This window comes from Centropristis striata, chromosome 7 (genome assembly GCF_030273125.1).
Source record: "Centropristis striata isolate RG_2023a ecotype Rhode Island chromosome 7, C.striata_1.0, whole genome shotgun sequence".
Classification (NCBI taxonomy): Eukaryota; Metazoa; Chordata; class Actinopteri; order Perciformes; family Serranidae; genus Centropristis; species Centropristis striata.
The window spans coordinates 7,060,918-7,085,739 of record NC_081523.1 but is presented as its reverse complement, the minus strand read 5'-3'; the positions used below and the strand labels follow the sequence as shown (position 1 = coordinate 7,085,739).

Genomic DNA, 24,822 nt, shown 5'->3' with positions numbered 1-24,822 from the left:
CATAATTAGATCATTTTAATGAGCAGTGAACAGCAATGTTATTTTTTCTTCAGTGGTTTGCATAACATCTATGTTTTTATTTCATTTTATTATATTTTTTTAGCATATAGGCAGACATATATAGGCTACTTTAAAAAAAAAAATGTTTATATTCTTATTATTTATTACAAACAAAAAACAGCCACACAACAGCAACAAGTGGTATAAAAAAAGTATACAAAAAAATTAACAAATACACAATGCATTCTTCTTCTTCTTCTTCTTCTTCTTCTTCTTCTTATTATTAAAAATATTATTATTGGGTATATTTTTATGTTATGTCTCGTTTATGACAAAAAAACAAAAAGTCAACCACAAAAGAGCAACAATACAAATACAAATAAATAAATAAATACACAATGCATTTATATTGTTGTTACTATTATTATTATTATTATTATTATTATTATTATTATTATTGGGCATATTTTTTATGTTAGTTCTTGTTTATGACCAAATCAATAACCACACAACAGCAACAACAGACATAAAAAATACCCCATGCATTCACCATACAATAATAATAATAATAATGATTTTTTTTCTATGTATTTTTATTTAAAAAAAAACAAAAAACCTCTTCCTCTGCAAAGGAACTACAACTACAGATGATAATCTGGCAAAAAGTACAAGAATTTTCACTAGTGGTGGAATATACCATTTAAGTACATTTACTTAAGTACTGTACTTAAGTACAATTTTAAAGGTACTTTACTTATCCACATATATAACTTGATGCTGTCAACTTTTCTCTAAAGTTTTGGCTTTTCCTGAAGTTTCCATGTCAAATTTAATGCATCAACCCTTTTTTAACAAAGGTAATTAAAAAAAAACACCTCAAAGTCACATGATTTTACTTTTTTTGCAGAGATTTTTGTTTTTTTTAAATATAATTTCTTTGTGTTTTTATCTGGGGTTTTTTAATAATTTCTTTGTGTTTTTATGTTTTTTTGTAATTTCTTTGTGTTTTTTATGTGTGTGTTTTGTAACTTTTGTGTGTTTTTTGTATTTTTATTATGTTGTTGGTGTGTTTTGAGTGTTTTTTACATTTTTTTTTGTAATTTTGTGTGTGTTTTTGGTTTGTTTTCCATGTTTTATGTTTTTTTTTGTAAAAAAAAATAAAATAAAACAATTTTAAAGTGTTTTTCTGTGGGGTTTTTTGTGTTCAAAATGTTGATCCAGTAAGTCAAAATGAGAAAAATAACCAGGTCATATAGGTGAGATTGTCTTAAAAACAATGATACCAACACGGCATGGTAAAGATTTTTAAGTGGTTTGTATACAGGCAGAAAGAAAAGGAGCCCAAAACCAACAAAATAGCCCCAAACTCCGAAGGGTTAAGTAATGTGAATGCTTAGACTTCTAAGGATTAATGTTTAACTACTTTCTTTAGCATTTAAAGTCGAGGCTATACATATGACTAAGCCTTTTTATACAGAGATACATAACTTATATTACTTCATGTTTTTTTTTTTAAATAAGATGAAGTAAAATGACTGGGGGTGTGTGGGAGGGATATGCCTCCAAATGACAGCTTACTGTATCTAGCACTGTTTGAGGTGTCCTGCTGCAGTAAACAGGTCTCTTATCTAACAGTGGATCATTCTTTCAAAGCTGGTTTCTCTATTAGACTAGTCATGCAGTACTTAAATCCTTTTTGTGCAACCCACTTTCACTTCTTTTCATACACAATGCGATGCTCTCTGATCCTCTCCATCATTCTACCCACTGACATTATATAACATCAAATCAGATCATACCTAAAAAGAATCATACTCAATACCTGTATTGTATGCCTGTGTTCAATAGCTTATACACACATATAGCTCAAACTCTCACACAGTACTGTTGGAAAATGAACAAACTATCTCTGAATAATCTTTATTTTTAATTGATTGGGTATTTAAAAAAAGTTTCATTTGATATAAATACATTTCATTCAGATGGATATGCTCTCATTACTTTTTTTTTTTTCTAATGACATCTTTTTTAAATGATATCCTTGCATGCATCCATCCTTTAGTCCACAGGGCTTTGACAAGACTCCTTCCATCTTTTCTGGCATAAAAGTACAGCAATTACAGTACACTTTTCAAGCTTTTGCTTTTCTGAATGTGCCAAATCTGCCCCCGTGATTTACTGTAAGCGCAGGGAATATTTCTTTCACTGCCGTATACAAATCATCAAAATCCTGGTTCACAGTGATGTCCTAGTGAGAGGGAAACAGAAAAGCGAGTCAATAAGTTTGAAAAGGAGACGATTTGGAGAAAGTCACGTAGAGTTGGAATATGTGTGACTTACCGAAAAGTCTAATGTCTCCATGGCTGAATCTGGGTTCTCCTGTATAGACTTGAGGATCCCATAGCACCCAGCGTTCTGGATTGGGTTCTTACCCATCTGGCCAAAAACACACATTATTAACGTAAGAATATGTCAATAATGCAATAGAAGGAGGTCTTTGCTGTGGATTCATTGGGTTAAAAATGTGATAAAAGAAGTTGTTAGGGTTACTATTGTGTTTTAAAATTGATTCGAACCCTTTGTTTCATCTCAAAATAATCCTCCTTTTATTTGTTTCACGGCACCAACATTTTTATACTGCATATTCATATTTATTCTGCACTGGAATTCGACTCCTTAATACATACTTAATACATTCTTTAGACACTTTATTTTTATTGTATTTTTATATTTTATTGCTTGAAGTATGCCTAAGGTTGTTCTTTTTCTCTATCTATCTATCCATCCATCCATCCATCCATCCATCCATCCATCCATCCATCCATCTATCTATCTATTGGACAGAGCCACTTTTAAAGGAGTAGTTCAACATTTTGCTTTTTGACTCAGAGTTAAAGTGACATTACGTAAATATTTTACCTTCAAACAGCAGCTACAATCATTTGGATGCTACAGGGACTCGTAATAGGAAGAGTGGTGCCTTAGTCATTGCCTTTCTGTGCCCTAAGTACCTGCTCTTGCACTTTGTAAAGTTGGTGAATGGGTTCAAACTACTGTGAGAAGTGACTTTACAGCACAAACACAGCACCAGCTATGTTACTGATTTTGATAAAACTGGATAATATTTTATGGGGAAAATATTATCTGGCTGCTCTGCCTCGAATCTCTCTGACTTATAATTTTCCCGATGTATAGTGAACTTTACTTGTTGCTAAAGTAACATTTACTGCTGCTAACTGTATCTGCTGCCAGCTAATGTTATTTAGCTCAGTTTGTTGTGCTGCCAAGACTACTCAAAGCACCGGTGGAGTGTTGGTGCTTACACCACTAGTACAGGAGCTTTGGACCGATGGAAGAGATTTTTAGCAGTTTCTGCAGATATCATGGCATGACATCATGAGGCTAAAAGACCAATTGGACAATAATTAATCTCAGAAAAGAGAACTTTGTAGAAAAAAAGGCTGCAAGACAGACACCAAGCTAGTAAATTATATTAGCTAGCTAGCTAGCTATGTCTTGTGTTGTTGCACTTGCTTGATGTTTGGCTGTGTTAGCAAAGTTATTGCCTAGATTTCGACTCTAAACAATATAATCATAAGAAATGTGTGTGTAGCCTACAGCTTTTCATTTTTGTAGTAGTGAAATAAACTTTGAAACTTTGGGCGCGCAAAATCACGAAAAATGCTAATTCTATATAATGTTGCTGTACATGGCTACATCCAGCAGTGGCTAAGATCACGCAAACTGGAAATAGAGGGAAACAGTTAGCTTGGCATCGTCCAGTGGTAACAAAATCAACCTAAAAGCACCTCTGATCAGAGCACTGATTGGTTTTACAGTTCAGTTTTGTACAGAGTAAACAAAAAAAATATAATGCACTAATTAATGAGCTTAGGTGGATTTTGTTATTGGCTAGCTGTTTCCCCTTGATTCCAGTCTTCATGCTAAGCCAGGCTAGCTAGCTGCTAGCAGGAGCTTCATATTTACACCAATACACAAATGGTATTGATCCTTTCGTCTAAGTAAGCATGTTTCAGAAAGAAAAAAGCATAAAGTATATCCACATAATGTTGAACTATAACTTTAAGAACTCACTAGCGGCTAAAGATAAAAGCTAGTTATTCCGGGCTACATTTAGCACAGCCACACATTTGTGTGATTTAATGTTGATATTCAATAAACCAAACAGACAAAAGTAGACAAGATAGAGAAAGAAAAAAGACAAAATAAGACAGGTGACAACAATTTCTGTAGCTGCCATTAACATTGATGTAAATTAGAGAAGTAGTTCTCAACCTTTTTGAGTCGCGACCCCAAATTTAACATGCATGTTGTCCGCAACCCCCGCCCACTGATCAGAATCTCACACACACAGTTCAGATCACCCAAAAAAGAAACAAAATGACCAAAAAAGAAAACAAAATGACCAAAAAAGACACAAATTGACCATAAAATGACAAAAAAAGACACAAAATTACCAAAAAAGACACAAAATTACCAAAAAAGACACAAAATGACAAAAAAAAGACACAAAATGCCATGGAGTGACCAAAAAGACTAAAACACACTGACACATGAACACTTTAACACATTGGAGACAGAGCTGACTTCCGGAAATCATCTCGCGACCCCAATTGGGGTCGGGACCCCAAGGTTGAGAATAGCTGAATTAGAGTATATTTGAAACTATAAGTAACTAATCACATCGCTTCAACTGCCTTAATGTAGCCTTTCAGAGTAAGTTTTCAGACTCTCAGGCACCCAATACTCTATTTTCTATTCAGCAGTGCACATATAATCAATATTAAATACTCAGGCTGTAACCCAATCTTAGTCTTTACTATTACGTCTTTTCAATCAGTAACTTGTTTCCAACAGTTTACAGTCCTCAGGAACCCTGCTTGGGTGCTGACATTTAAACAAAGTACAGTGATCCATTTATCTATCCCATTTTATCCACTGATGCCCCCCATTGCCTTTGAAGCTAGAACTAATCTTTCAACAGCTTACATTCAGGGATTTGATTGTCTTGTTTACTTTGAGGCCCATGGCTAGGCGAATAGCTCCTTCAGGGGGTATTCGGTTGTTGCTGTGGCGAGAAACAAATGGAGAGAACAGTAAAAAAATAAGTGTTGGAGTGTGAGGGAAGCAATCATAAAGTGTTATTTTTTAAATGGCATTATTCATCCATGGAGCACAAATGTCTGGAAATATGTAAGGCAAGCTTTGTTTTGCTTTACAGAAGAACCTGAACTTTGTTTATGGTGGTCTGAGCCTTTTTTTTGCCCTTCATGTACCACATAAAAAAATGTTTACCCATATTTGGTATCCAATTTTCTCACTTTAACCTACTTTATCAACATATTGAGTTGAAAAATTATACTATTTACTACAATAAAAACCACAAATATGCTCAATAAACTGTTTTGGAACTTGAAAATGTAAACATAGGATAAAAAAATAGACATATAAAAAGGTAAAATTTAAATATAATAAAACTATATACAAAAAAGTCCCATAAAAACATGTATATTTATAAGCTTTTTCCCCCCTTGTTAGCTGTACACAGAGAGCTACACCAACGCTCAAATATTTCTGTACTATCAAATTAAAACTATCATATCTTTGGTTTTACATGACCTAGGAATGTCAAACAAAAATTGGGAGAAAGTTTCAAGTCTGTACTTTGGAGTGAAGTTGATAGCAGCGCTCCATGTGACCTAGTTTTTTTGTTAAACGTCACATCATCTGATCAGGACGGCACGATTATAGACCCCAGAGGGTTAAGGAAAAAAGTACTACAATGTAAGATTTATTAGTAAAACTACAAAAATGGCAGAGCAAGGTGACCTCACAAGACAATCCCGTGGCTATTCCAACATACAAAGTGATTATGTACATTCACTGAGTCAATATTTAGAAAATAAAACATATTTCTCACTACAAATGTGATCAAAATCCATTTTTATGCAGAAACTAAGTCAAAATATTGATTTTTTCACTAAAAATGAGCGAACTGTCCGCCATGTTTTTTTGTTTCTGACAGCCGGGACCTTGAAAGTCACGTGACTTGGAACAAACCAATAGGAAAAAATATCCATGGAATAACCACGGGATATGACTGTCATTAACTTGCATTGTAGCGAAATCCATGTCAGTTTCACGGAAATTTGAGTGATTCCGTGGCTATTCCACAGATTTTGAGTTAAGCGAATCCGTGGCTATTTCATGGATTCCTGTGAGACCAGGTTCCACAAGGAGTCTCATTAAGGATATTTTGTGTTGGTTAGTTAGTACAAACAGGATTCAACATGCTATTTGCTTTCATTTGTGCATTTATGAAAGAAATTATCGATAAGCAGATACCAAGACAACAAAGGCTCATACCTCACATTCAGCTCCTCCAACACAGTGTTCTCTTTCAGAGCCTGTCCCAAAGCAGCGGCTCCTTCTTTACTAAAGCCGTTAAATGACAGATCCACTGTTCTGAGAAAAATGTTTCCCTAGAAAACAGAAAAGAATGTTTTAACCCTCTAGGCTCTATGATCATGCTGTACTGATCAGATCACGTGACGTTAAACATTCAACATTGACATTCCTAGGTCATGTAAAACCAAAAGATATGATAGTTTTAATTTGATAGTACAAAAATATTTGAGCATTGGTGTAGCTCTATGTGAAATTTTGCACATAGTTTGTTTTGAAGAGTTGCAGCTAACAAGGAAAAAAAAACGCCTAGAAATATACATGTTTTATGGGACTTTTTGTATATAGTTTTATTATATTTAAATTTTTACCTTTTTATATGTTCATATTTGCATCCTATGTTTATATTTCCAAGTTCCAAAACAGTTCATTGAGCATATTTGTGGTTTTTATTGTAGTAAATAGTATAATTTTTCAACTCGGATTTCATGATTTTTGTGTATTTTTTGGCTCAATATGCTGATAAAGTAGGTTAAAGTGAAAAAAAATAATTGTCAGATCATATAGGTGAAGAAAAAATGGATACCAAATATGGGTATAGTAAACATTTTTATGTGGTACATGAAGGGCAAAAACAAAAGTATTAAAAAAAACGGCCAAAATAGGCTCAGACCACAGAGGGTTAAATTGCAATAACAAGCAAAGGTAGCACTTTACAATAACCAACTAAGTAGTGTTTCTAGATGGTTTATAAACCAATTATTAACCATTTTCAAAGTGCTATACAAATTTAATCTTTAAATGTTTTCAACCAATTTCTTAAAGGTATATGAATCATTTAAAAATCATAAACATACTTAATATGGTGTTTGAAATGTTAAAATGAGTGCAACTAAAGCTATTAATGAACTATTAATTATAATTAAATATTTTTTTAATGGTAAAGTAACTATAAACTTACATTAATAAACCATCTATTTGTCATTTATAAATGATGTAGTTAGTTAAACATTAATAAATGATATATTTACCATTCTAAATTGCCTATATACGGTTTATAAATGGTGATTAAACATTAAACTATGTTTACCATTTATAAATGATGGTTATTGTAAAGTGTTACCCAAGCAAAAGTTGGACAAGTTCTCCAACATGATTAAGTTAAGACCAAAAGAGAGAGACCTTAATTTAAAGTGAGAGAGCAGCAGAATAGATCCTGATGTAATCAGCCTCTCAGGACCCGAATCAATCAAAGCTGTCAGCGCGTCTTACTGATTAGAGCCCTCTTGACCATCTCGGTCATTAAGATAGGGAAGCAGGAACTGCACTGTCTGTCCTGCTGTGAGATGCTTAATGAATACCTGACCAGGGGGCTGTTTCATAAAACACGATAAGCAAGTTGGCCAGGTTATGATACACAGCATCTAAAAAGCCAACTTGTATTTTTTGCCTAAAACAGTGATTTAAGTTGGTAAAACTTGGAAATATAAATTATTGACATTAAGGGCAATAATGTAAGTTAGCAGAACAAAACAAGCCAGTTGTCTGCTCAAAAACAAGTTTGTGAGTTGTTGTTACTTATATCTTTAAGTTGGGGTTCAAAACAAGGGACAATAGTTCTGCTAACTCTTATATCTTTGTTGTGAAATGCGAGAAAGTGGTGAAATTCGGTCATTAGCGAAAGCTAACGGCTAACTGATGCTAGCGACTAACTGATGCTAGCGGCTAACTGATGCTAGCGGCTTACTGATGCTAGCGGCTAACTGATGCTAGTGGCTAACTGATACTAGCGGCTCACTGATGCTAGCAGCGCTGTTTGTTACAGCTACAAGAGTAGCCATTAGCGTATCAATGCTAACTCAAAATTGTGGTTGCAACATTAGCTGACATTTCATAACAGCGTTACAATCGTGCCAATTCAGCACATTGCAGAAGTTAGCAGAAGTAAGGATTCAAAGTTAGTACAACTTACAGTTGAGTTGGCAAAAATCTGAATTCAGAGTTGAGCAAACTCAAAAGCAAAACTTAAAATATTTAGTTCAATTGTCCAACTTAAAATTTTATCGAAGTTTGTTGCCTTGAAATTTTGAGTTCACCCAACTTTTCTTTTTTTGCAGTGTTCATAAAGTACCAACCAACAAAACGGAATCATATCAGAAACTTAATGCACAAGTTTTTTTGACCAATTCAAATCAATGTCACCATAATATATCATTATCTTGTTTTTACAGTCAATTTACTAGTCCAGGTTCTTGAATTCCTCCATGGCTTGTTTAAATTTTTTATAGCCAATTTGTTATTCGTACCCAGAGTTTGGAGAATACCTTTTTCAGACTTTAAAAAACAGAAACACAAGTGCAAATGCATAAGGAATGGATGAAACTGTGTGTTCATTTTCTCCAATGCAAGCTATAGTAAGAATATTACATCATTGGTGCCAAACTAGTAGTATTCTACTGAATCTGATTGTAATAGAGCATCTTTGTTATCAATAACTGACCAAATATTAATGATATTTAACCCTCTGGGGTCTGAGCATATTTGCCCTTTATATACCACATAATATTTACTATACCCATGTTTGGTATTTGGTATTTTCACAGCACAACTTCAACATGATCTGACAATTATTTTTTCACTTTAACCCACTTTTTTTTTAATACATTGAGCCCAAAAATACCCAAAAATCATGAAATCTGAAATAAAATTATACTATTTATGACAATAAAAACTACAAATATGCTCAATGAAATGTTTAAGACCTGAAAATGTAAACATAGGTTACAAATATGAACATATAAAGGTAAAATTAGAATATAATAAAACTTCCTTATGAAATACCATAAAAACATGTTTATTTATAGGAACAGTGTTAGATGATTAGACGCCTGCCTCGTCCCATCCTACTTTTACACTTGAATAAATATTTTTGTACTATCAAATTAAAATTATCATATCTTTGGTTTTACATGACCTCAGAACGTCAAACAAAAAACTGGAGAAAGTTTCAAGTCTGTAATTTGGAGTGAAGTCAACAGCAGCGCTGATTTTTTGTTACGTCGCTTTAAAAAAACCCCACAATATCCGATCACGCCAGCGGGATCATAGACCCCAGAGGATTAATGATATTCAGGAGTTCTAAGGTTAGTCAGCTCTTGTTTGATGTTTCCTTGTATTGCCAGGAGGTGGCGCTAATTGTTAGGCCTGTCCCAATAACCACCTTTTGTTGGAAGACATATTATCCCAGAAATAATTGCCAAAATTGACCAAAAAAAGACACAAAATTTGGAGACAAAATGACCCAAAAAAAACCCCACAGAAGACACAAAATGACTAAAAAAATACACAAAATGACCAAAAAACACACAAAAAAGATACAAATGACCAAAAAGACACAAAATGAATTTAAAAAAAAGACACAAGGTGACCAAAAAGACACAAAATGAATGAAAAAAGACACAAAATGACAAAAAAAAATACACAAAATGACCAAAGAAAGGACACAAAATGACTAAAAAACACACAAAATGACAAAAACAAGACACAAAATAACTAAAACACACACAAAATAAGTAAAAAAGACACAACAGACACAAAATGACCAAAAAGACACAAAATTACTTACAAAGACATGAAAAAGACATGGAAAGGATTCAAAAGTGGACAAAATAGCCTCCATAGAGTTAACAAAGGCAGGTCCATAAAGAAATGATTTTCCCAGTTTGGTGTTAAAGGATTTGACTGGCCTGCAGAAAACCCTGATCTCAACCCAATCCAACATTTGTGATGGATTGGATTGTAAGCCAGGTCTTACTGCCCAGCCTCAGTGTCCAACAGCCCTGAGGATTGTGTGTCTGAATGGGAGCAAATCCCTGCAGACAGGCTCCAAAAGCTTGTTGAAAGCCTTTCCATGAGAGGCTGTCCTAGCAGCAGAATATTGTCCTGGTCTAACCTTTACCTGTATTACCTGTCGATGCTCTTTTGTCTTGCATTAGCTCCAATAAATGTATATAGTGTGCAAGCTTAAACTTTCCAGGTGGATTACCGCGAGGCCATTGGCCAACAGCACAGCTCCTCTCCCTCGGATGCAGTTCCAGGCCAGACTTAAAGATCTCAAGCCTGTGTTCTCCGACAGAGACTCACCCAGGGTTTGCCCTTAGGAAAAAAAAGTAAAAATAAATAAAAAATGGCAGTAAAAAATCTCCAGTATTAAATCTTAAAAAACCCCCAAAATGTCTAAAATCCTCAGTAAATTACACTTACTTATTCAAAACTGTTATAAATCATTTCATCATCGTTTTTAAAACCCTATAATGCCTGAACCAAGAAATAATGGACAATCAATTTTTGGCCCTCTAACAAAATGTAAATTAAAAAAAAAAATTATTGCCAGATATGTATTTTTGTTTGTTTCATATTTGATACACCGGGCATTACACACAATAAAAGATTATGTACATTTTTTTTTATTATTTCCTAATTATTTTCCATCATCATCTCACTTCCCCACTTTGTCTTGAGGAGAAGAATAATGCACAGCACTCAGTGGTTCATAATCACAGAAAAAGACGCTCGGAGAAGCAATAAAACCATAGCATGAATCTGATTGGTGCACTCTGGTTCTCTCTACTATATGAAAGAGTGCTCTCAGAAAAAGCACGAGGATGAAAATAAAATTGAATATGTGGGGATGAATCATAGCCGCCGCACACATGCCAATGAGAGACGCGGTGGTGTCCCCTTTTGGCACAGACAGATTTATTTTCAATTACCTCCATCAGATGCTCGTTGCATCCTGGTCTGCCATTCTTCCACAAGGTGCCTGACACAAAGCTCATCCACATGATAATTTAAAGAGGCTTTAATGAGGGCGAAATGTTCTTGACCTTTGAATGCCACAATCTGCTGCCGCCTGCTGTCCTTTCACTGCTTATAGATAAGGCGACACCATTACTGCACACTCTCACTCGTTTTATGAGCATGATTTTCCCCCAAAAAATCTAATAAAAGTAGATACCAGTAATTGGATATATTATATTATTCTGCACTCGTCATGGTGAACGGTCAATTTTCTATGGCTTTAATGTATGTTGACTTATCATCACTTTTTGCATTTACTTACACAGATGCTTTCTACAATGACACTGTAAAGTTGGGTTTTTTACAGGGTTTTTCCCCCCTTTTCTAGATCATGGGTCTCAAACTCGCTGACTTTATTTTCACTCCATTGCTCTAAATGGAGAAGAAAATCCCTTTTTTCCAAAATGGCCAATGGCATTTTACCGTGTTGTGTGTGGAAGGTCCCTTTAATTACTTTTTTTGGTAATTTTGTGTCTTTTTTTAAATAATTGTGCGTATTTTTAAATAATTTTGTGTCTTTTTTGGTAATTCTGTGTATCTTTTTGGTCATTTTGGGTTTTTAAAAAAAAGTAATTTAGTTATATTTAGTAATTTGTCATTTTGTGTCTTTTTTTGTAATTTTATGTCTTTTTTGGTCATTTTGTGTCTTTTTTTTAGTAGTTTTGTGTCTATTTTTAGTAATATTTGTGTAATTTTTTGTAATTTTGTGTCTTTTTCAAGTAAGTTAGTTTTTTCTGTCATTTTGTGTCTTTTTTTTAGTAGTTTTGTGTCTATTTTTAGTAATATTTGTGTCATTTTTTGTAATTTTGTGTCTTTTTAAGTAATTTAGTTTTTTCTGTCATTTTGTGTCTTTTTTTTAGTAATTGTGTGTTTTTTTGGTCATTTTGATACTGCCTCCAGTGGCCCCAAGGTAATTTAAGATTGAGATCCCTGTTCTAGATTAACCATAAAATGGAAAATGAAAAAACATCCAGAATCGATGGAAAGTTTATGGATTTCAGCCAAATTAAACAAATATTTGACAATATCTGACAATAATTGCAGAATTCTAAGATACTTTATACTCTATTCATATTCTAACTTATTGTATGACAATGGCCTGCAAAAAAACAAACTGGACTCATTTACATCTTGTTCCTCTTTAATGTCCTTTGTCTGTTGATACACATATATTATCTGTGTCCTTATTAAGTTCAGTTATCTGATGCTGCTCATGCAAATTATGTAAAAAAAAAATATGTATCTCACTTGTAAATCTTTAATATCAGGCTAGTTGAAATGGGCACCAAGGGTACTGTTTCATTCTTTAAAAAGGCTGAGGTCTCACAGGAAACATGTGACCTTTACTGTGTAGAACTAATTGCTGTGCTACCTGCTTGCTCTCCCAGAGCGTTGTGGCTCAGGTCGAGGTGCTGCAGCTTGGAGTTGGTGATGATCGCTGCTCCGAGGTGTTCAGCTGAGCGGTCTGTGAAACGGTTTCCTGACAGATTGAGGTTCACCAGGGTGCTGTTCTCCTTAAGCATGGCAGCGATGGCTCTGGCCCCGTAATCCCCAAGACTGTTGTCGGATAGGTCTACCTCTGGGATTGACACAAAAGCACACACAGGTTAGACCAGACAAAGGAACAATATGTGGCAGGAGGAGCTGATATGAAATGCAGCAGAGCTTAACACAATTCAGTTTGGGTTTCATACTGAATATCAGCTGTTTTAACCCTCGAGGCAACTTAGGGATCAAACGTGTAGATTCAGCTAATTTTATGTGTTTGATTCTCAATATATCGGTCAGTTTAAAGGAACAAAACCAAAATAAACCAAAATATTTGTTTCACTTGGCTGAAATCCATAAACTTGCCATCGATTCTGGATGTTTTTTCAAAGAATAGAAAAGTAATAAATCTCAGATAAACACATCTTTTAATTGCCATGACTGACATCATTACTTAAAACTAAAGCTATTTTACTATGTTCTTTTGTTTGCACATGAATGAATGAATGAATGAATGAATGAATGAATGAATGAATGAATGAATGAATGAATGAATGACCATTTTAAAACTAGAAAAGTAAAAAGTCTGGCAACAAAAGTCGCCCTCTGCTGGTCATAAGAAAGAATGCAGGTTTGAGACACTTCCACACTGGCTTTACCTTTGAGACATGGAGGTTGTCTCTTGCTTGTATTATATTTCTTCATTTGCAATAAAAAAAAATATGTTTCTTTTTAAATATTCTGTTGGCTATTGTCTGCTTCAACATCAGATATACTGTATGTTGACAACTAATCTGTTCAGGAAATTAGATTTCAGCCACCAAAATGTTACAATTAACTTTCATGAATTGAAAACACTCTGAAAAGGTCGAAGCTCTAAGACAAATACAAAGACAACACTCTACATTCAAATAGCCTGTAATTTGTTTTTCAAAGTGTATTGTATTAGTGGCTTTTTACTCCCGAGGTAGCTATGCCCTAAAGCATACCCTGCTTCAAGACTTTAATCTAAATGGGACCATATTTTACAAAATGAACATCATGCTGTATTAAAGAAGGCTTAAAACTAGTGATTGAGTTTAAAAAAAAACAAATTAGAAAAATGTTTACTGAGGTATTGGATCAAGTGAGAAGTAGGGACATTATCTCATAGACCTTTATACAATCAGACATCTTTTTGCAACTAACAAAGTCGCCCTCTGCTGGACATTAGAAAGAATGCAGGTTTGAGACACTTCTACACTGGCTTTACTCTTAATACCTGGACGTTGTCTCTTGTTTGTTGTATATTAATTTCATCAGAAAAATATGTTTCTTTAAAAATTATTTGTTGGCTAATGTCTGCTACAGCATCAGATATATGTTGACAACTAAGCTGTTCTTGAAACCATGATGAACATCATGCTGTATTAAAGAAGGCTTAAAACTAGTGATTGAGATCAAAAACTTATTAGAAAAATGTTTACTGAAGTATTGGATCAAGTGAGAAGTAGGGGCATTTTCTCATAGACCATAGACATTTTTTTGGAATTAACAAAGTCGCCCTCTGCTGGTCATTAGAAAGAATGCAGGTTTCAGGCACTTTCACACTGGCTTTACCTTTAAGACCTGAATGTTGTCTCTTTTTTGTTGTATATTCAGAAAAAGATGTTTCTTTTATAATTCTGTCTTGGCAACTAATCTGTTCAGGAAATTAGATTTCAGCCACCAAAATGTTACAATTAACTTTCATGAATTGAAAACACTCTGTGAAAAGGTCGAAGCTCTAAGACAAATACAAAGACAACACGGTACATGTTGTCTTTGTTGTAATTTGTTTTTCAAAGTGCACCGTAGTAGTGGCTTTTTACTTCAAAATGAACATCATGCTGTATTAAAGAAGGCTTAAAACAATTGATTGAGATAAAAAAACAAAATTAGAAAAATATTTACTGAGGTATTGGATCAAGTGAGAAGTAGGGGCATTTTCTCATAGACCTTTATACAATCTTTTTGGAACAAACAAAGTCGCCCTCTGCTGGTCATTGGAAATAATGCAGGTTTGAGGCACTTCCACACTGGCTTTACCTTTAAGACCTGGACGTTGTCTCTTGTTTGTTTTAAATTCAGAAAAAGATGTTTCTTTTATAATTCTGTCTTGGCTATTGTCTGCTACAGCATCAGATATATGTTGGCAACTAATCTGCTTTACTATAAATTTGATCAGGGCCTACACCAGAAAGTTTTAATAGTGGTGTATGACATACTGTTAAGAATAAAGCCTGCATGACTCACAGGACCCATTCTCCATAGATCCCTCCATAGGTCCCTGAACTGCACAGATGACTGACAAATATTAAACATGGTCCCCGGATTCATGTAATATAATTGAGGTGAGAACGGCATGCGAGTGGGAGTAGGCGTAGCACTTTTGATAGAAAAAAAGTGAGACAATGAGGGAAAAGAAAGGGAAAATGTGTGCATGCTTGAGTGCCCAGTGAAACCACCTGTAATGTAACAATTTTCCTTTAACATCTCGGCTATAGCAGCTCCGCCCATTCCTTCCATCCAATTATCTCGCAGGTTCAGCCTCAGTATTGAAGTGTTGGTTACCAGGGGAACTGCCAGTGCTTTGGTGCCCTGCAAACACACAACCAACCCCCCCCCCTCAAAGTGAAATTCTTCTGTTTGTTCACTGCAGTATATTTTCTTATCTGTATTCCAGTTAAAAAGTAGATGTACTGATGCAGGTGGGCAGAGACAGCGAGAGAGCGAGAGAGAGATAGAGAGAGAGAGAGAGAGAGGGGAATATTAAACCTGTGTGAGACAAATGAAGCAGAAGGGAGCTGTGTGGAGGCGTGGGTCAGAAATGAAGCTCGCAGAACATGAAAATTATAGTTTCTAGCACGGCTAATGAGAAAGTTGGCTGCATGAAGCCTTATGTTAACTTGATCTTAAAAAAATAAAAAAACACGAAGTGCAGAAACGTCCCCATCAGAGAGAGGAGAGTGTGTTTAAATGCATGCAGAGTATCTTCCGATAAGATTTTAGAAGCCCATCCATCTGCAAGACATTAAATAAAGAACCTTTGGCAGCTGCACTTTGTTACTTTACTTCTATACCGGCTATGATTGACAGGTGAAGACTTCTTTAAAATCCGATTGAATGCGTCTGAATTATGTTGCCGGAGCAGAAACCTCGGGAAATGGCTTGTTAAGGAATGGATTTACTTTTACAACTTTCATTTACAGCAGCATGGACGAGTGGAAGCCTGTAAAAATGTCAAACCGTGTTGCTAAGAGCTTCAGGCAATGAGTTTTTCACATTTGCAGTGGATGTACTCTTCACTCAGTCTTAGATGTAGAACCACAGAGCAATTTCACATTGATTTGCCCTTAAAAGACATCTAATTATTATTGACTTGTGGGCTAAAACCAGCCTATATAAGGCCTAAAAGAACAGAAAATACTAGATGTACATTCCCAGATTAGTTCAGGATGTTTTAATGGAGCATATGGAGAAAAGTAAATCATTGTTTTGCACACACGTACTAAATTAAAGTTAAATATATCATGCAATCATGGATCACCTGTTTGGTCCAATCCTGCAAAAAGCAGCTCAGATCTTTATATATCTATGTATGTCTGTGCTTATTTTGACTTATTAAAAAAAAGTAAATCATTGTTTTGCACACATGCACTAAATTAAAGTTAAATACATCATGCAATCATGGATTACCTGTTTGGTCCAATCGTGCAAAAAGCAGCTCAGATCTTTATATATCTATGTATGTCTGCGTTTATTTTGGCTTATATGAGAGCTAAAACATCTTATTTGACGTATATATTGACGATGCTGTCTAATGCTCAACAGAACCGGATAACAAAGCTGCTTTTGCATAGGTCACAAGGTGAAAATCATTAGCTGCCATTTAAGATCAAAAATAAGAATGTTTCGCCGGCGGTAAATAAAAATTTACATCTGCATAACGAGCTCTGTCTGCGTATAAATCAATGCCAACAGCCTTTTTCTCTCATCAAAGGACTCGGAGGACTCTCCACCTGAATGTGTAGCGGTTAGATCGATATGTGCACTAGGTTTATGCAATCTTAAATGTTAAGTGCAATGCAAACATATGTACATGCATGATGTATTTCCTGGGAAACGGCTGAAAACTCCTTGAAGCTCAGCTGCATTAGACTTCACACAGTGCTCCCGAGACTCGGCCATGATCAGTGCGGTCCCCCTGGAGGGGAATGTGACTTTGAATTAATGAGTCATTCACGAAAGAAAAGGTCTGGGCTGATCTGAAAAAGCTTTAGAGAGACAGAAGTGGAAATATTCTTTGATCTCTGATCTTTTTCAACAAGGCAGGTTCAATTTGAATACCTTAACCCGAGCGAAAGTGACGGCAGAAACACTCAGCCAGTGTCACTAACAACTGGTCACATACCGACCCCTTTGTGATGGTATGAGATGCACCAGGCTTCCTCCAATATAACTCAGGTATAAACCAATTCCATAGTGTGGGAGAGGCACTGAATTTGTCAAACAAACCCCAAACTTTGATCTGATGTGAAACTTTGATGTGAAACTAACTTTGGTGTGAAATTAAGAGTCAGTGTTGAAATTTGGAGTTAAAGTTACCCATCACAAACGAGATTAGCTCAATGATGAAAAGAATGAAAAGCCAATAGGAGCTTCGGATTTGGGTGATAATTTTCTGTAGGTTCAACATCAAGCGATGTTTCACATTTTCATTTGATACATTGTTGTGACAAAAATATGTCGAATAAGCAATTTTCCTTCTAAATTAACTGTTGCTTCTCTCACTGAAAGATTGAACCGGCTACAGATGGCAGCTCAGATATGATATCCAAATGATAAAAACAACAGACTAAAATAATAATAAGCAAGAAGAATATAAACCCTCTACACTGCAAAAAAAAGCCAATTTTTGTTTTTTGGCCTAAAACAGTGATTTAAGTTGGTAAAACTTGGAAATATAAATTATTGACATTTAGGGCAATAATGTAAGTTAGCACAACAAAGGAAGCCAGTTGTCTGCTCAAAAACAAGTTTGTGAGTTGTTGTTACTTATATCTTTAAGTTGGGGTTCAAAACAAGGGACAATAGTTCTGCTAACTCTTATTTCTTTGTTGTGAAATGCGGGAAAGCGGTGAAATTCGGTCATTAGCGAAAGCTAGCGGCTAACTGATGCTAGCAGCTAACTGATGCTAGCGTCTAACTGACGCTAGCGGCTAACTGATGCTAGCGGCGCTGCTTGTTACAGCAACAAGAGTAGCCATTAGCGTATCAATGCTAACTCAAAATCGTGGTCGCAACATTAGCTGACATTTCATAGCGGCGTTACAATCGTGCCAATTCAGCACATTGCAGAAGTTAGCAGAAGTAAGGATTAAAAGTTATTACAATGTAAAATTATAAATTAGTACAATTTACAGTTGAGTTGACAAAAATCTGAATTCACAGTTGAGCAAACTCAAAAACAAAACTTAAAATATTTAGTTAAATTGTCCAACTTAAAATTTTATCGAAGTTTGTTGCCTTGAAATTTTGAGTTCACCCAACTTTTCTTTTTTTGCAGTGTGCAGTATGTACACTGCAAAAAAAGCCAACTTGTATTTTTTGGCCTGAAACAGTGATTTAAATTGGTAAAACTTGGAAATATAAATTATTGACATTTAGGGCAATAATGTAAGTTAGCACAACAAAGGAAGCCAGTTGTCTGCTCAAAAACAAGTTTATGAGTTGTTGTTACTTATATCTTTAAGTTGGGGTTCAAAACAAGGGACAATAGTTCTGCTAACTCTTATTTCTTTGTTGTGAAATGCGGGAAATCGGTGAAATTCGGTCATTAGCGAAAGCTAGCGGCTAACTGATGCTAGCGGCTAACTGACAGTAGTGGCTAACTGATGCTAGCGGCGCTGCTTGTTACAGCTACAAGAGTAGCCATTAGCGTATCAATGCTAACTCAAAATTGTGGTCGCAACATTAGCTGACATTTCATAGCAGCGTTACAATCGTGCCAATTCAGCACATTGCAGAAGTTAGCAGAAGTAAGGATTAAAAGTTATTACAATGTAAAATTAATAAGTTAGTACAACTTACAGTTGAGTTGACAAAAATCTGAATTCAGAGTTGAGCAAACTTAAAAACAAAACTTAAAATATTTAGTTTAATTAATTAATACATTTTATCGAAGTTTGTTGCCTTGAAATTTTGACTTCACCCAACTTTTCTTTTTTTTGCAGTGTAATATTTTCCATGCAATCCCTAACCTGTGATGAAAGTACCTGAGGCCCCAGACCACGATGCATCATGGACAGCTCACTATTTCTCATGTGCCGCAGGAGGTAAGAGGCAGGTACCACCTGTAACGCTTCACACGCCTCGAAGTAGCACGTCTGGCCCGTCGGGTCGTACGCCTCCTCCTTATCTGCAACATGAATAAAGACACTAGCTGTCTGAAATTGTTCGCTATCAATGCCTCTTTGTAGAAGGAGAGATGTGGCACTTCTCCCCCGGAGGAGGACCTTTTGAGTGTGATATTGCAAACTCCCTTGTGGCTGATTTCGCCCTGTCAGGGGAGCTCATTCATACCAGATGGTTTTCACTTCTGGTGAAAAGGAAGCCTGACACAAAGCCTTGAGATGAAATCATTAAGATGCAGAACAGGGCTTCACATGTGTGGGCAGGCAGGCAGGCGCGTGTAGGAGTTACTGTTTTGTTTTGTGTTTTTTTTTTCCTTTCCTGAAATCATTTAGAGATGGAAAGGCAAAAGGGAAAGGATTAACAGATGGCCTGACAAGGAGGGCTTTATCAGTGCTTGTTCTGATCAAGATCAAATTAAAACTCACTATCAAAACACACTCAAAAAAATGTTTTTTGTTGAATGAATATAATTTTACTATGACAAGTGGTTGCACGAAATAACTGTATCTGAATCTAGATATTTTTATTATGTTGACTGGACTTATACATTTTAAGTAAATTTAATATATATATATATATTATGTAATTCTTTCTCAATTATCTTGAGTTCATTTTACTCAAATTTTCTTAGTAAATCCAATTGAACCCACTGCAGATTTTTGGTAATTTTGTGTCTTTTCTGGTAATTTTGTGTCCTTTTTTTGATCATTTTGTGTCTTTTTCTCGTCATTTTGTGTCTTTTTTTAGTCATTTTGTGTCATTTTGTGATCAATTTGATTATTTTTTTGATCATTTTGTGTCTTTTTCTAGTCATTTTGTGTCATTTTGTAATCGATTTGATTCTTTTTTGGGTAATTTTGTGTCTTTTCTGACAAATCCCAAAGTAGCAAGTTATTACTTTAAACTTATAGCAAAGGACTTAGATTAAAAGTAAGTAATAAAATATAAAAATATATATAAATGCACAGACAGAGAGATGTTTTAGTTGTTGTCTGCTTCATTATTTGTCCAACGTTTGTCGTATCAACTGAGTTTGAATGATCTGAACTGTGAGATTCTGTTCAACATGCATGTTAAATTGGGGGTCGCGACTCAAAAAGGTTGAGAACTACTGATCTAGCCTACGCTGTTGTAGTTTATGTTGTTTATTTTTTCGGTTCGAAAAGAAGAATTAATAAAAATGAAAATGAAAAAAAAAGAAAGAAAAATGAACCATCATCCCAGACAGAAAATAGTTCATTTCAAACATATGACTCACTGATCCATTTCCCCACTTTTTTTTTTTTTATAAGAGGGAACATCACACCCTTTATCATAAAATGTAATAACTTTCCCACCCCATCTTCTCTCTTTACCTCCGAGCTCCAGATCCGTGTCGTAGTCCTCCTCTCCTCCCAGCTCCTCCTCTTCCTCCTCTTCACCCTCTCTTTCACCTCCGTCTAGCACATCCCCGTCAGGACTTGAGTGTTGCTCCTTTGGCCCACGCACGTCGACCTCTGTCCGGCTCACTCTCTTCTGGGCGGATAATGAGAAAGTAAAGGAATCGTGACTCCTCAAAGCTGGCTGCTGCTGGCAGCCTGGCTGAGGAGATTTGATGCATTTGCTGCCAGGAGGATAAAACCGATACCTATACTTTAGACAACTGAGTCTATCAATGTGGATGCACCATTTTAACTTGTCTTTTTCAGCTTGTATCCTTTAGTCCTCCCTGTCTTTGTTACTACATCCTTCCCTCCTACTCTTGTCTTCCCACCTCCCTTTAACCTCTTTTGCCAGAGGCTGTTTTAGTCTTCCTCTCCCTTTATTTCTAGCCCTACGGCATCTTAAACTACATTCCACAGTCAGCCGTGCAATATATCGTCATTTTCAGGACTAAATAGGCAACATGGTCTCACAGGAATCTGTGAAACTGACACGGATTTCACTACAATGCAAGTTAATGACGGTTATATCCCGTGGCTATTCCAACCAGGCGGCAATCTCCCTGTCTGAGCAGGGAGGCCAACCAGGAAGTGCATAAAGCCTGCAATCCACCGAAAATTCTAGCAGGGGGCGCTAAGTTTGGCTGCAAAAAAAATCTGCCCATTCATTTCAGTGCAAAATTTTAAACTTCTCACTTGATTTATTACCTCAGAATTTTTTTTCAGGGACAACATTATGGTCTCAATCGCTAGTTAAAAATGATCTTCAAGACAATTTGATGTCAATAGTTCTAATAATGGCCCCATTTAGAAGAATTTGGGTCATGGCTACCTTTGATTGACAGGTCACTGACAAGGTGAGCCGTCACCAGGAGAGAAGCAGAGCAATGCGTATCCACGGCAATGTGTCAATAAAGTTATATATAACGTTATATAGACAGAAAAGAGGACATTTACCGATTTGGTCTCATAACTTTGACCCTTTCACTGTATTTTCACTTAATGACAGTTTATTTGAACATTTTGTTCAGTAAAAAAGTCTTGTTCAGCGTTTGGTTGGACTAACAGACACTCCAAGGAGTCGCTGTTCAGTTTTCTCAGGTAAGTAACATACATTTAGTTTTTTTTGCCAAAACTAACATCCCAGTTAATGCTCCAGTTAATGCTAACATGAATTAGCAGCAGCTTCTCTCAGTCAGGTTGAGGTGTAGAGAGGCTGTAGTCAGTGATCAGATCCCTCTCCTCCTCCACAGTCCAGATATGGTCTGCTCCCCGTATCGGAAACAAGATGGCGATGCAAGATGGCGACGAGTATAACGCTGAACTCAAGGCTTCCAACGGGCAGTCCACAAACCAATGGGTGACATCACGGTGACTAAAAGCATTATTTATATACAGTCTATGATTCCAACATACAAAGTGATCATGTATATTCACTGAGTGAATATTTAGAAAATAAAACATATATTTCTTGCTAGAAATGTGATCAAAATCCATTTTTATGCAGAAACTATGTCAAAATATTGATTTTTTCACTAAAAAGGAGAGAACTGTCTGCTATGTTTTTTGTTCTGACCGCTGGGACCTTGAAAGTCACGTGACTTGGAACAAACCAATAGGAAAAAATATCCATGGAATAGCCACGGGATATGACTGTCATTAACTTGCATTGTAGCCAGTTTCATGGAAATTTGAGTGATTCCGTGGCTATTCCACGGATTTTGAGTTAAGCGAATCCGTGGCTATTTCACGGATTCCTGTGAGACCATGTTGCTTTCTGAGCTTGTATCCTTTAGTCCTCCCTGCCTTTGTTACTACATCCTTCCCTCCTACTCTTGTCTTCCCACCTCCCTTTAACCTCTTTTGCCAGAGGCTGTTTTAGTCTTCCTCTCCTTTTATTTCTACCCCTACGGCATCTTAAACTACATTCCCCAGTCAGCCGTGCCATATATCATTATTCTCAGGACTAAATAGTCTCCTCAAATGTAACATTTGGCATGTGAGCGGTGCTGCACATGTTCTACGTCACTTTCTATCCAGGTTTTGGATTGAAAATGTGCTGCTTTCATAAAGTGTTTCTGACACTTACAGTAGAGCGGTGGAGCAGTAATTAGACCACATAAAAGTGTAATTGAGACAGACTTTCAGGGTGACACTCTATTTAATAAATTTATGCACGCACACAGGTCAAAAGAGCGATCTATAAAAAGAAAATAGCAGGTCTTTAGTCTGTATTTTCCTGCCCGGGGCAGGGAAAGTACTCAGACGTGTCTAGAGATGATGTTACGGTCAAGACCTCCATTTCTAAAGCTTAATATGCTCTTTCAAATCAATAACATGCTTTGAATCCCTCTCCTATTGCTTGTTCCCTCTCAGGCTTCATGAATATCTGCCTGCACGGTCCTACAGATCTGTACTTGCCTACCTGGTTGTTCACACTTCCCTTTTGCTCGAGCATTTTGCAGACTTGGCCGGATGGTCAGCTTCCTACCTCTCCCAGCTGCAGCTTCTCACTTTCTGTGTCTGCGTCATCGTCTTCCAGCACAGAAGGCAGCAGTGACTCCTTGGCCAACTTCTTCCCATGAACCATGACTTTGACGCTGAGTAATGGGTATATATTGATACAGAGAAAAATATATTTCTGCCTTGTTTTGCTTGTTTCAGACTCTGTGTGGTGTTCAAATATTTGTGCTTGAGATTGAAATCACTGCAGCATGTGTTCATGCAACCGATCTTGCTCGAAAAGGAGGGTCACACTTCTTTTTGGGCTAATTAGAAAAGGCCAGTGCTTCTCTTCCTGATAGCCAGGAACCAATCAGAGTGCTTGTGAGTGTGAAGTTTGGCTTGTTATGTTGACACGTCTCCATGGTGCTGAGAGACATGTCTAAGCTCTGAATCTCCCAGCCATGACGACCAGCACTTACAGCAAGAGGAGGGGGAAGCAAATGGCTTGTTTGCTGCAACTCTGTTTTGCAGGGAAAGAAAAAAAAAAACTCTGTATCAACATCTAAATCTGACCTTCAAACTAAAACGCTTCAACCTTAAACAAGTCCCGCTGCAGGAATAAACCTCCGGCAGTCCGGCTTGGCTCTTATATAAACAAGAAAAAACAAACCAAGCGAAATGTGTTGACATATTCTGTAAATGTTTCTCTTTATTTGTAAGTAAATGCAAAGTCCTTGCAGTTGATGCATTAAAATGGAATATCCTCAATCAATTACACAACAAAGGTCATTATAGCAGAGGCTGATTGGATCAGAGTTGTTCATAGCAGCAGCGATATGCAAACACAGAAAAAGAAACCCCCCTCGAGAATGTTTTTACCATCCAAAGCCCTGTGAGAAAGGCCCGGACCACCTTCACAATACAGTCTCACTGACTGACACAGTGCTGGTAAATAGACAGAGCTTTTAAAATATGAACAGGAGAGAGAAGATCACCATGCATTTATTTAACGCTGCCGTTTTTATCCCCCATACCTAAAGGATACGAGAGACACCGTAGAATAGGCCTTTTTTTGTTCTTTTTTTAAATCAAGCAGAATCATAGTGCTCATTTACATAATCAAAATACATTCTTAGAAAAGATCAAAGTGGTACTCTTTATATTTTATACTTTGTCTTTGAATATATATCTATAGAAGCTATATATAGAAGCTATATATCGTGTATCAATTGTATTCCTGCTGCACATTTTACATCACAGACATTTTCTTAGACGGCTCTCACTCCGATTAAACTAAATCTGTCGAAACAAATTATACAGAGGAGACATTCATCCGGAATGAACAAAAGTGGGGGTTCATGGGGAATCGCCCATTTTCTCCCAGCAGTAAAAATTCAGAAAAATAAATAAATAAACTTGGCAGCTGTGAGGGACGTTTGGAAAATCACATTGAAATCCGTTAATCATGCTAACAGTAATTTTTAATTTGAATCAGAGACAAAGAAAGGGAACAAACAAGACTCAGAAGCTGACACGTAAAAAGCCACAGGTTACTGCAGAGTGTGTGATCAATAAACAACGTGGCCCCTGCACAATTATATTCAAATTACAACCCTGACTCATTGGAAAGCAGCAAATGACCACAGCGGCAGTGTGACTGCCTCTTGTCCCTGAATGAAAAAAACTTCACTGGAACTTATTACAACAAAACTGACCTGCTGAGATCAAAACTAAAAAGCCATGTGGG

At 36.1% G+C, this 24,822-nt stretch overlaps 1 protein-coding gene across 1 annotated transcript; it reads right to left on the bottom strand.

The window, feature by feature from the left end:
- Positions 1-1,323: 1,323 nt before the first annotated feature.
- lrrc74b (leucine rich repeat containing 74B) lies at positions 1,324-23,317 on the bottom strand. The gene is made up of 10 exons (XM_059336786.1): positions 23,122-23,317; positions 20,565-20,724; positions 19,071-19,213; positions 15,261-15,393; positions 12,659-12,865; positions 10,472-10,581; positions 6,388-6,503; positions 5,011-5,089; positions 2,341-2,436; positions 1,324-2,248 (listed from the first exon to the last, which is right to left on the bottom strand). The coding sequence occupies exons 1-10, from the start codon at positions 23,218-23,220 to the stop codon at positions 2,132-2,134; spliced, it is 1,260 nt and encodes a 419-aa protein (XP_059192769.1). The 5' UTR covers positions 23,221-23,317; the 3' UTR covers positions 1,324-2,131.
- Between the last annotated feature and the right edge of the window lie 1,505 nt (positions 23,318-24,822).